This window comes from Chinchilla lanigera, unplaced genomic scaffold (genome assembly GCF_000276665.1).
Source record: "Chinchilla lanigera isolate Chin_1 unplaced genomic scaffold, ChiLan1.0 scaffold00178, whole genome shotgun sequence".
NCBI classification, from domain to species: Eukaryota; Metazoa; Chordata; class Mammalia; order Rodentia; family Chinchillidae; genus Chinchilla; species Chinchilla lanigera.
The window spans coordinates 1,004,779-1,018,408 of NW_004955579.1; the positions used below are offsets into that span (position 1 = coordinate 1,004,779).

At 41.3% G+C, this 13,630-nt stretch overlaps 1 protein-coding gene across 1 annotated transcript in view; it reads right to left on the reverse strand.

Moving 5' to 3' along the window:
• The window catches only part of Esyt2 (extended synaptotagmin-like protein 2), an 81,020-nt gene that overhangs the window by 33,223 nt on the left and 34,167 nt on the right, over positions 1-13,630 (reverse strand). The window contains exons 5-7 of the mRNA XM_013509669.1: positions 11,157-11,229; positions 10,864-10,953; positions 2,716-2,771 (exon numbers count right to left, since the gene is read on the reverse strand). Coding sequence (XP_013365123.1) covers positions 2,716-2,771; positions 10,864-10,953; positions 11,157-11,229 — 219 coding nt within the window. The remainder of the gene's footprint in view (positions 1-2,715; positions 2,772-10,863; positions 10,954-11,156; positions 11,230-13,630) is intronic.

Consider the following 13,630-nt stretch of genomic DNA (forward strand, 5'->3'; position numbering starts at 1 on the left):
AAATAAAAAACAAAAAAACAGACATCAATACTTGCTATCTGCTTTAACAACAAACATACCACAAACATGATATCCATTTACAGAATACTGTAGTTATCTAAATTCTCCAAAACAGTATTTAAAGCCAGCATTTATTTTCTTCTTTCTGTACTGGGGATTGAACCCAAGGCCTTCACACTAAGCTATATCCCCAGTCAGCCTCTTCTTTAAAATTTTGAGACAGGTTTGAACTTGCCATGCCTCTGCCTCTCAGAGTACTAGAATTACAGGCATGTATTTCGTATTTCAGCTGCAATACTGCTAAGGCTGGAGATAGAATTTATTCTCAGAACACAAAGTAAATTTCTAGCTACATTTAATAATGTCCTACATAATTTTTCATTCATTCCTCACATAACTTCACTATAGATTTAACATTGAAGAACTAAGACATTTCATTGAATTTCTTTTTAGATACATGTTTCAAACATATATAAAAGTGTAGAGAACAGTAGGACATCCATGAACCCATTCCATGTTTCTACACAAATTTCTTTCTACTGTTGTATGGTAGCTCCCAATGAAATAATTTAGTTTGCTCTCATCACATTAACACTAATAATCTGGTGCTACTATATATAAAAACCACTGGACACCTAATTTCAATATGAATAAAAATGCTTAAAGGAGTTGTTCACCTCTTTAAGGTAAATGTAAAAATTAAATATTGTTGTCTGTGAGGGACCAGGCCTGGCTCAGAGCAAGCACTAAGTCAGTGCTATGTGTTTCCTGACCAAACTGCCTTAAAAATATCTCTTATATTATAAGACTGAGGATGTAGCTTCATGGTACAGCATTTGCTTACCATATGCAAGGTTCTGGGTTCAATCCCCAGTAGTAAAAAAAAATTATGTATTTACCTGTTTAAGGCCATCTGAGTTGGTGTAATGGCTTAAGACTCAGGTACAGAGGGACTGATCTCCAAGGAAGCAACGTTTGGAGGTGGGGCCTGGTATGTGAAGGGGGACTAAATCAAGGTGGATTAACCCAGTGATAAGTCCCTTGCTGAGGCTGTCAGGAGTGGGTCCAACTGGAGGAAGTGAGTTACTGGGGAGGTACACTCTTTCCCCCTGTTCCTTTCTGTCTTTCTGCTTCCTGCAACAAGGTCAGACACTTTACTATGACATTTGCCTTGCCACAGGCCTAATGCAGAGGAGCCAGCTAACCATGGACTGCAACACCTTAAGTCCTGAGCCACCACGACCCTTCTCTCCTTTAAATTGGGTGTGCCAGGTATGCGATCACAGTGATGGGAAGCCGACGACCAGGGCTGGGTTTGCTGATCGTGTGTGCCAGGTATGCGATCACAGTGATGGGAAGCTGACGACCGGGACTGATCATGTGTGCCAGGTTTGCTGATCGTGTGTGCCAGGTATGCGATCACAGTGATGGGAAGCCGACGACCAGAGCCGGGTTTGCTGTTGTAACAACAAATCCTGGCAAACACTTTAACAAATCTTTTACTTCTATTTTATTTATTTCAGACAAGGTCTCACTGTGTAGTTTGGGGTGGCCTTGAACTCACAATACAGCCTAGTCTGGCTCAAACTCACTGTAATCTTCCAGCTTCAGTCTCCTGAGTGCTGGGATTACAGGAGTGCACCACCCTGCCTGGCTTAGCAATCTTCTGAAGTTGTACATTTCTTTTGCAGCTCTTTTAAAGAAAACAGTATTTTTCTATACTAAACCATAGCACCTAAGATATACTTTTATTTACGATTGTGCCTCAGATTGCTGAAGTTATAATTTTTCCTATAATGACACAAAATAAAACTTTTTCTAATGGCTATTTCAGAAGCAGAAACAGACATACAGGTGTAGAAAAATTAGCATGAAACCAAACTTTCATAACTTAATTTCTAAACTGTTTTAGGAAAAAATAGCCATAGGTAAGCCAAATACTCACTAGAAATATGTAACTACAGCCAATAAGTAATGCATGTTAACCTCTAAATAGTAAAATCAGTAAAGGTAAGTTTAGACATAACTGTCTGCACTTGCTGTTTGGCAGTGCCTCCCAGGTCTGTATACCTCAGCCAGATGGGCGGGGACACAGTGTGGACGTGCCCCTCACTGTGTCAGGTGAGTGTTGTGGGCATTTTTCTTGGTTTTTCGATATTAAGTTGTGCAGAATAGAGAAGGGGCTCCTGAAAGGATGGCACAGACACTCCATACTCGGGCTCCATTCTGACACCACTCCTTTCAAAGAGGGGTGGGCAAAGGAAGGAGCAGTGGCAGCTTTGGAGGAACATAGGGTTAGGTTTTAAACACAAGATTCATTTTTCAAGTTTTCTATACTGTTTATGAGAAAACAACAAAAACCAAATTAAAATTTTAATTTACAGAACAAAAAGGCCAATACTTTTCTAAAATACCACCACTTGGAAAGGTACTCTGGGAGGAATAAAAAGCAAAGGTAGAACACAATGGTCTAAGACACTCTTGAAACCACTCTACTTCCGCTCATTTAGATGAAGTAGTTCATACATGGCTGCAAGAAAAAACTCAACTCTGGTTTCTTTGCCTCTTTGCTGGTTTCTCAGGAGAGCCTGGGGGAAGCACTAGTTCTGCTTGGTAGAAACAAGTCTTGTCCCTCACCTTTCTCATGTTATTTTTAGGACCCTTAAAAAGACACGACCCCACCCCCAGCCTGTGTCAGGACCCCACAACACTCACTTCAATCCAGGGATGTCCAGAAGATTGGTCAGTCCCGTCCAGTTAATCTCTAAAAGCTGGTTTTTCAAAAAAGCAAAAATAAGTATCTGAGCTGTTTCCAGTTGTCAATTCAAATGCACACAGGTTCTTTTTTTGCATAAACAAAATGAGTGGTTACATAATATTGTCTTTCACCTTTTTTTCTTTTAAACATATCAAGGCTTTCTTTCCTTACAGGTACATGAAGACCTGCTTCTGCTTTTGTTTTCTGATAATGCCATAGTTTTCACTAGTAAAGACATACAATAATATATTTACCTATCCACTTACGGACAGACAATTAGAATATCTGCAATGCCTCTCTCATTGTAAGACGTCAGTGGCCACTGTTTTACATACATGCTCTTGCATACATATGCAGACTAGCATTCAAAGGGTTGGATTTAACACACTCACAACAGGGCCATACCATGTGTACGCCTTGCTGCGGTGGCTTGTACCATTATGACTGTCCCATTGGGTGGCGCGTACCACCTGACAAGACTGTCCCATGCCACCTGATGGGACAGCCATGCATGTGACACCAGTGGTTCAAGCTGGTGGGAATGTGTTAAGGCCAAGATTTATGTTTACTTTCTTTTTTTTTTTGGTTTTTCTCCGGTACCGGGAACCGAACTCACGACCTTGCGCTTGCCAGGCAGGCGCTTTTGCCGCTGAGCTAAATCCCCAGCCCCTATGTTTACTTTCAGCATTGGAAAATAGTTACCTAACTGGCCTCCAAAAACACTACATGAATTTACATTCTCACAACAAGTGTGTGAAAACGTCTTTTTCCCAAACTTCATCAAAACAGGTACCAATGAAATTCCATCTTACCCCAGAATCAAATAATAAGAAATGCTAGTAAGCCTGTGGAGAAAAAAGGCACCCTTCTCCATTACTGGTAGAATATAAACTAGTAGGGGCTGGGGATTTAGCTCAGCGGCACAGCGCCTGCCTGGCAAGCCCAAGGTCATGAATTTGATTCCTGGTACCAGAAAAAAAACAACAACAAAAAAGAATATAAACTAGTAAAAGCACTAAGGAAATCAGTATGCAGAGTCCTCAAATTAACACAGAAATTCCATTCAACCCAGCTATTCTGCTACTAGGTATCTTCCCAAAACAATTAAAGATATCACATTACAGTGATACATGCATACTCATGTTTACAGTGGCATAACTCCTAATAGCTAAATCTCCATGTTTTATATTCATTAACAGATGAATGGATAGACAATGCAGTATTTACATACAACAGAGTACTACTCTGTCATAAAGAAGGATAAACAAGTCATTTTTAAAAAAAAAAAAAAAAGGATGTCTCTTGAGATCATAATGTTACATAAATCAGATACACAGTAAATACTGCATGGTTTCACTTACTTTAGACACCTAAAATACAAACAAAAAGCAAAATAAAAAGGAAAGTAAGAGGACAGATCTTTCTCAAATGGGATGAGGATTAAGAGACGGAGAGGGAGAGAGAGAGGAAGAGATTAAAAAAAGGAATTACAATGTGCTATGTATACATACCAAGTCCCCACAAGGAATGTAAACTTATGTGCTACAAACAGGAGTAAAAAAATCTTTTTAAAATATTAAAAATTAGCCCACATGACAGTTTAAAAATGATACTTTACCACCAGTTTCCTATGAGTGGAACATATTCCATCCATTTATTTCACATCTGTACTGATTTATCTCAGAGTAATTCCCACACAGTTAATATTCTACTAAGTGAACATCAACCAGTTAAAAATGTTGATTAGAAATACTGCTTTCCAAAAAAGAAAAAAAAAAAAGACTGCTTTTCCTATTTTTCAAAAATAGACACTGCACCTAATACAACTGCTTGTGTTTCATACTCACAGAAGAAACGCAAAGTGAAACTGCAGGATTGCAGTTGCCAGTAGAGCTGGGGAAACAAAATTGTTCAAATCCCTCCTGGAACTCAGTGGTTATATATAAGTGTGAACTACAAAGGTCAAGATTCTATTAGATAGACCGAAAGTAAGAAAAAGCAATGGATTTTTAAAAATTCCTTCACGACTAAGGTTTTTCAGCCTGAGAGGAATGTGATCTAAATCTCAGGAAGGGTCAGATGTGGTGGCGCATGCCTGCAATCCCAGCACTTGGGAGGCTAGGGCAGGAGGACTGCCATGAGTTTGAGGCAAGCCTGGGCTATGTAGTGAGTTCAACCCCAGTCTGGACTACATATGAAGACCCTGTCTCAAAAAAAACAACCAACCAACCAAACAAGCAAAGCAAAACAAAACCGCAGGAAGGAAAAGAATAAGCAGTTTACTTTATATCTGGACTTTATGTATTACTTTATGTATTACACACATCTCCCTGGACACACCCCTGGATCAGGCCCAGACATGAGGGCAAACCAGCCAGACGGCATCCAAACCCTTATTAAGACAGTTAGAGCTTCCATAGGAAGGAACCAGGGCTTTTTAACAACGGCTGATTATAGGGTGGGAGCAATCTTTCTGATCACCAGGAGAGAGTGTTTGTTAGGAGAATAATGATGACACTGTAACTAGGGGCATAAACCTGCATGAGTGGGATATTCCAAACCATCTGGTGGAACCAGAAGGGTAAATTTAAAGCACTGTGACGTGGGGCTCACTTTCATTTTTCTTTCCTCTCATAGCATTAGGTCAGAGACTCTCTTCAGAAATTAAAAAGGAACAGGTAGTCTTCATAAATCAAACAACTTCTTTTGAGATAGGGTCTCACTACTAATCCAGACTGGTTTGGAACTCACTACGTGGCTGCAGAATGGCCTAGAACTTCTGGCAATCCTTCTGCCTCAGGTTTTCAAGGCTTGGATTATAGAAGTGTGCCACAAACTTCTGGCCAAAACAAAATATTCTGATTTTTACAAGAACAACTGTATATCTGGACATTAAGATATAAGAGGGCATTCTGACAGGCTTTTATCATCTGGGCCTAAAGGTTCTTTCACAGAACCTTCTTCACAGAGCTACTTCAGGAAATAACATATCAGAGATGTAGTGTGGATTTCTGCATTTGACTCCAGTTTAAATGCAAGCACCCAGTGGTACTCTCACCAGAGATGCCCAAGTCCTGGTTGCCCCATCTATAGAGCTATGAGACTGCAGGAAAGACACATGCTATTCAGCAGGAAGACAGACAAGCTTGTAAGTAAGATTAGGTGATACTGTATCATTATAGATTAAAAAGAAAACAAAACACCTAAAGGGAATGAAATTCAAAAGATGCTACTTAGTAAAGGACTTTTCTTATAAATAAACTTTCATTCTATGTGGCCTAGTCATATTTTATGCCACTATCTTGTTACCTAAAAAATACCAGTATAGTCTAATGGCATTAAAGTAGAGCACTTTTATCCTGGAAGTTTTGGACAACAAAATTAACAATTCTTTCAATAGTATTTGTTAATGGAGTTATCTTTTAAGAAAAATGTAACACAGAAAGCTTGAGATTTGTGTTATGAGATTTTATTATGGTTCCAAGCAGCTATGTGGTAGTTTGGGGCCCACTAAATGCTTGGGTAAGACAAGGACTAACTTCAGAAGTCAGCATGAAGCTAATTTTAGCTGAAGTTTTGGACCTTTGAGTATTTGGGTGAGATGGGCTAGCTTAGCTGAGAAGCCTTAATAGCCAAGTGAACTGTACTATTAAAAAATATATCTATATATATTACAACCCATTCTGCATTACTTCTTTTCACACCAGTCTGAAAGCCATTCCCCAGGCTGCCAGTTTTGACATCTTCCTTGTTTGACTAAAATTGTAACCCAGGGTGAGAAAACTGTGTCTAATTACACTGACTCATTAGCTTTGCCCCAAATGCACTGTTGTTACTTGGCAAGACAGGGCAGCAAAGTGCAGAAGGCAGGCCCACCACTGATGCAAGACACTCACTACATCATGTACAAATGTGCTACATACAAACCACTGTAGGCAGCATGCACCTATAGTTCCAGCTACTCAGGAGGCCAAGGCAGGAGGACTGCCTGAGCCTAGGGCTGATCTGGACAACACAGTGAGACTCTACTTCTTAAAATAAATAAAATAAAATCCACACGTTAACATCTTTATCAGCTGATATGCAGCCAGCCATTACATGAAGATTTTAAAGGCGTGATGGAGCACTGAAATCAACATTTTGCTACAATCTTTTTTTTTTTTTTTTTTTAGGTTTTTCTCCGGTACCGGGAACCGAACTCACGACCTTGCGCTTGCTAGGCAGGCGCTTTTTGCCGCTGAGCTAAATCCCCAGCCCCTGCTACAATCTTAAGTAATCAAAATCTGCCAAGTAAAATGCTGTTCTTGTGGGTAACTAGAACAAAACTACCTAAAGACTATCTAGAAATCTTAAAGATGTCTTTCTGCCATCAAAACCAAAGATAAAAGGCATCAAAAGTAGAAAAAACTTCCACTTTTTGCAGTTATGAAAGGCTAACTTGTTGGAGTAAGCTAAAAAAAAATGCAGCAAGAGCTGGGGATACAGCTCTGGGGTTTAGTGCTTGCCCTGGGTTTAGTCCTCATTACTGGGAAAAGAAAAAGATCTTTTAGAAAAGGAAGCCAAACAGAAACGCATTTTGAAAATTACGTATAAAGCTGGCCTAAAAAGTAGAAACTGAGATCAGTCAACTATTTGAGTTTTACAGATAAGAAAAGTCAGTGTGCATGGTGGCACACTTGGAAGGGGAAGGTAAGAGGATCGTCATGAATTCAAGGCCAACCTGGGCTACACAGTGAGTCCAAGGTCATCCTGAACTACATGTAGACCCTATCTAAAAAAAGCAACAATAACACAGATAAGAAAACTGAGACCTAGGCTGAACTTCGCAGCTCAGTAACATGACAGAAGGAAATCCTCATGCTTGGCTTTTCAGGTGGTTCTGTGCTAAGCCTCAAGTTTCAGTGTGCCTTGCTTCCTCACCCCAAAGCCTCTCCAGATGGGGCAGTCCTAACCTGCACCTGCTTCCAAGCCTTGCCACCCTGGTGTGGGTGATGTTGCTTACAGATGATACACAGAGCTGTTCTTCCCAGGATAGCCTTGTTGAAATGACTGGGATCCCCCTAGGTGCTACTGAAGTTCAGGGAAATAATCACAGGCAGGCAGGATTCACGGCAGGGTGGGACTGAGCTGGGCTTTGGAAAAAAAGAGATCTGAGTCTAAGAAGGAAGCCCCAGGAAAGGGTCCCAGGTTCAAGGTACTGAAAGTACACACAGCTTATCCCTGAACACAGGGGAGGGCTACGGGGTAGGGATGGAGTCTGAGGTCCACGAGTACGAAGAGAGAGAGAACAGGCGTAAGTGTGAGAACATGAGTGTGAGATAAGTGCCTATGAGAACAAGTGTGAGTGTGTGAGACAGCATGTGTGAAAAAGCAATCAAGCGTGAGAGTGAGAGGAGTGAGAAAATGAGAGAACGAGAACGTGGTAGTAAGTGCGGGACAGTGAGTTAGAGTATGAGGACGGACGTGGAGAAAGTGTGAGGAAAAGATCAGGTGACAGAAGTGTGTGAGAAAGTGTGACAATGTGTGCCTGAAAAGACAGCACAAGTGTGCGAGTGAGAGTTAAAGCTCAGTCTGAAAAATCTGCACAAGGACACCAGGCAAGAATGGCAGGAAGCGCCCAACAGGCGGTGCTTTGAAAGCCTGCTGCCTTGGAAAGGAAAAGCAACTAAAATTAGCTGCGCCTGCAGGGCTTCCCAAAGACTCCTAGGGGACACTGGGAGCCAGGGCCTCTGGATGAGTGACAGCCCTATTTCAGGAAATGAGCGAGGGGGACATGTGTTCCCAAGCACTGCAAGTCACCTCTGAGCTGTGGCGGCTCCTCTGAGAAACAGAACCTGTAGGGAGGTCCACAGTTAGAAAAAGAGGCCCAGTTTTGCCAGAGCAACAAATGCACCCACGTATTTCATGAAAACCATGCTGTTCAGGGTAAGGTTCACCTGCAAACTCCGTGAAAAATACAAACTGGGGCTAGGGATATAGCTCAGTGGCACAAGCGCCTGCCTGGCAAGTGCAAGGTTCTGAGTTCGATCCCCAGTACTGCAAAAAAAAAAAAGAAAGAAGAAAAGTACAAACTGACAGCTCCACTATTCTCAGTGGGTTTTCCACCAGGACTCTTGATTTGACAGATGTGGGATAGCTGTAAACCCCCAGAATGGTTTCCTTATGCTTTAAAACACCAGGATTTTTGGTTTTTATTTAGGGTATGGAAAATTGAAAGAGCACCTTTCAGTGGTTGTGGGAGGGGGTTTCAGTCCCCCCACAACAAGTACTACGTCATCAGAACTAAGTTTAAGTCACTGGGCACAGCTGTGTCCACCTGGAACCCAAGCACTCTGGCATGGTGAAGCAGGAGGGTTGCAAGTCTGAGCCCAGCCCGGCAGCTTAGTGAGACCCTGTGTCAAAATAAATTTTAAAAAGGGGGGGAGGGGATAGGGATGTAGCTCAGTGCAAAGGGCCTGTGTCCCCAACCCCCAAAAACAGAACAAAAACTAAAACCAGCAAGCAGAAAAATGTATAAATGTTTTTGGTTTTGTATGGGATCTGGCACTATCCTTCTGAATCTGCAAAACTGGTAAAAAATAATAATAATAATAAAAGAAAGTTTCTAAGCTATATATATATTTATATATCTATATAAATATATATCTATATAGATATATATCCCCCCCCCCCAGTACGGGGAATCAAACTCACGACGTCACGCTTGCCAGGCAGGCGCTGTGCCACTGAGCTAAATCCCCAGCCCTTCTAAACTATATTTTCCAACAGGGTGAGGAAGTACAATTTGGCAGCTAGGGGTAAATCTGTTCTCATATTTTCCGGTTGAAAGTAGCTGAAAAAACTGCCTTTCTTCTAAAGCGTGTTCCAAGACTTTACCCACCATATAAGGAAAAGAATGATTCTGAACTTTTCAGCCTCATTCTTTTTTTTCTGGCATTAAATTTCATTGGGAAGTTAACACTCTTACATTATTTGAAAAGTACATTTATCTGATGAAGACCCAAACTACAGAAGAGCATCGCTAAGTTTTGGAGAAGATTAAAAGATTTGAATTGTTTTATTCTGGGAGATGGCAGGATGAACTTTCTTTAAAGTGTTAGGAGTGTCCCGGCTGGCATCTCTCAGCACACTGGGAGACTGAGAGGCAGGAGGACCGAAAGTTTGAGCCCAGCCTGGGCAACTTAGCAAGACCCTATCTCAAAGAAAAAAATTTCAAAAAGTGCAGTTTGACATGAAGGTCCTGGTTTCAATCCTCAATATTACAAAAAACAAGGAGAAGAAAACCCACAAGACTCTATGTGCAGTACCTCAAACATACCCCTCAGAAAGAGAAGGACATGTACCCCAACACTGGCAGTCTTATCTCAGGAGGAGTCAGAGAAGCCCAGCTGGGGGACATCACTGCACCGTGCTCGGGAGCGTAAGCTCTGTGTCAGACTACTCTGGGGCTTTGTGCAGGCTCCAGTACTTCCTCGCTGTGTGTCTGGACAGGAAAGACTCAGCCTCAGGTTCTGATCAGTACAAGGAAACACTATTTAGCTTCAGAGATTTGAGGATTAAATATGCAAATCTTTATCAGTGATTGGTGCTGAATGAAATTTAGCTGCATCTTAACTCCTTTTTAAAAAGCCTGCGTTTTCTAATTTTCTACAATAATTTTTTTCTTTTTTTTTGTGGTACTGGTGATTGAACTCAGGGCCTTCTGCATGCTAGGCACACACTCTACCACTGAATTATATCCTGAGCCCACAACAAACTTTTTATAATCATAAAAGAACACTGTTTATTAAGAGATGAAGCTGGGTGTGGTGCTGCACGCTTATAATCCCAGCACTTAGGAGGCTAAGCCAGGAGGATCCCTGCAAATTAAGGCCAGATTAAACTACGTAGTAAGACTGTTTCTCAGAGAGAGAGAGAGAGAGAGAGAGAGAGAGAGAGAGATATGAAGCTCTCAGTGAAGGAATAAAGAAGTACGAGAAACTGAGAGGATTCATCAATGAGAAGGAGAAAAAAGTGAGTTAAGGATACAATTTTGTTTCTCCACTTTACTGTGTCCACATTCTTGTCAGCAAGAGCAGATAAATGTGACATAAATGTTGACTTACTGGTTTCCTAAGGAAGAAGATGGACAAAGCTCCAACTAAAGGCATGTCTCCAATCAGGGGCTCCAGAATCACCCGCATCGTCCCATGGATCTAAACTCAAACAGGAAGCCAAAACATGTAAGAGAACACAGCACTACAGGGCTGCTTAGCGATTTTCAAACATCTGATTTCATCTATCTTCCACTATGACCACAAATAATAATGTAGTTTTAAAATTTTCTAAGCTAATAAAAATTCTGTAATTTTCTTTTCAACTATAGAGAGCTTCAAAAATGATATTTTAAAAACCTTACCTGTATACTTTTCACGCCGGCTCTACAAAAATAACGTTTGATCTCCAGATCAATCTCACAATTTCCTACAAAACTGGCAAAGAAAAAATTTTGCATTACATAAAGTGAGTGAAATTAATTATTCTTTTTGTTGCTACAGAACTGCAAGGCATATAATCTGAATAAAATGATACCAACCAAAATTAGAGTGTAGCAAAAATTGAGAAAAGTGGCCCACGTCATACTATTTTGCTGATCCAATTCACAGGTTCAGACAATCCTCACAACACCTGTGAAAACTACTCTGTGCATGTGTGTGCGCGTGCACATGTATGGAAATACATACATATGTATGTATATATACTACACACAAAAAAATCTTATCAACTGAATATAAATGTCCATTTTTCAAAGGGAAACGTAAGTAACAATGTACAACTTTAAATTTTGATGTAAGGTAGTTACGAATCCCATGTTTATTTGAAACATAAAGACGCTTATATTTCCTTTCACTACCAGTAAATTTCATATCCTTTCTCCTCAATCATCAAAATTCTTCCTGAGGTGCTCCAAGGCTCTCTGACGTCAAAGGTTAGAAAAAACATGTCTGTTCAGGGTCTCCGCTTTACACAAGGATTAAGTCATTTCAAACATTAACAGGAGATGAACATGAATCTACCATGACACGGAATGCAAAGTTTGCATCTATTTAATGTAAACATGAGATGCCACATAGATTTCCATGGGATGGTGCATGTTTGACCCTTACCCTTGGCTCCTGGAAGCAGGGCATCAGACTCCTGCCTGGCACGTTTGTGGAGTTTGATGAACGCTGGTCAGGGGGTGTCCAGGCAGATGAGCAGAACAGTAACAAAAGGGATCTGGGATGAAACTCTTCCAGTATTTATTGTCCTAGCGTCAAAGCCAAACCTATAGACTCTTCTCACTGAGAATTATTCTCTACCTAATGATAAACTTGCCAATGACCTGTTACAGAACCTTCCTTTTCTTCACCTAAAACTCGGTCACTTTATTTTTAATTCTTTTAAATTTCTCCTTCCCCATCTCCACAGCTAGTGTAGTAAAGGTCCTTCTCTGGAATACACACACACCCACACACACACACAAACACACACACACACAGAATGCAAATGTTGCTATGACTGCATCTTCAAAAAGGACATCAATTAACTGGTTTGTTTAAATATTTATTTAGACAATGTATATGGAATACTCATTTGGTGCAAGGGGCACCGAAGAATAGAACAGCTTCACTCCTAATGAATTTACCATAAGCTTTGTGGACAGGTCTTCCAGCACATGGCTTGACCTAAGACACAAGGGAGCTGCTTCTTTTATCTCACTGATGAAAACAATGTGGCTTGGTTCCTAGCAACGTTTACGATGCAGGGCTTAGTGGCAGTAAGTTTGGTCACTGGCCTGGTGCCCTTGAAGGGGAGGTTGGCAGCCCAGCCCTTTCCTTCTTCTCCCTGCTTCCTGAGTGCCACAAGTGAGCAGTTTCCTCCTCCACATGCTGCTGGCATGAGGTACTGCCTTGCCACAGGTCCAAAGACAAGGGGGCCAAGCGACCAGGGACTGAGACTTCTGAAACTGTGAGTCAAAATAAACCTTTTCTCCTGCAGGAGTGTTTATCACAGGTACTATTTTCTGTCTCAGTGACAGAACACTGACTAACAGGCCTCATGCAGAACGCAGGAAGGCATGAGTAAGCGCAAACAGGAATGAGGACAGAAAACGAACTCTGCTATGCTAAGCACACCTTCAACCTCTTTTTTCCCCTAATTTAAAAAAATTGTGTTAAAATACATAACATAAAATTTACATTTTAACCATCTTAAGAATGTACATCAGTGGTATTAAACTGTTGTGCAATCATTGCCACCATTTGCCGCTAGAATTTTCTCATCTTGCAAACTGCTCTGCACCCATGAAACACTACCTCCTCTTCCTTCCCCCTCAGATGTGGGTACTCACCACTCTACCTTCTGTCTGCATGGGTCTGATGACTTTAGGTGTATCATTAAGTTGAGTCACATGGTAACGGTCTTTCAGTGTTTTGCTTATTTGACTCATGGTGGAAAGCACAGGTGTGTGCACAGAGCACGAATATGAGGGATGGGCTTGCTTCCTGTGTGCTCTCACAGTCCCTCAGGAGCAAGAGCCCATGTGGATGAGAAGGGCACTAATCCATCAGTGAGGGCTGTGACCACTGCACGCATGCAGTCTATCACTGACAGAAATGTTATATAGCACATTACTGCAGCGATACTGATATGGGTGTGCAAATATTGCTCAAGACCTTGCTTCAATTCTTTCAGGTACACATGTGACATGGTCTGAGTGTGTCCTCCAAAAGTTCATGTGTTAGAACTTCATCTCTCAGTGCAGTGGTGCTGGGAGGAGGAACCTAGTAAGAAGGTCATGGGATTGATGGGTTACTGCCCTTCTCATGAATGTAGGTTCTTGCTCCTGAG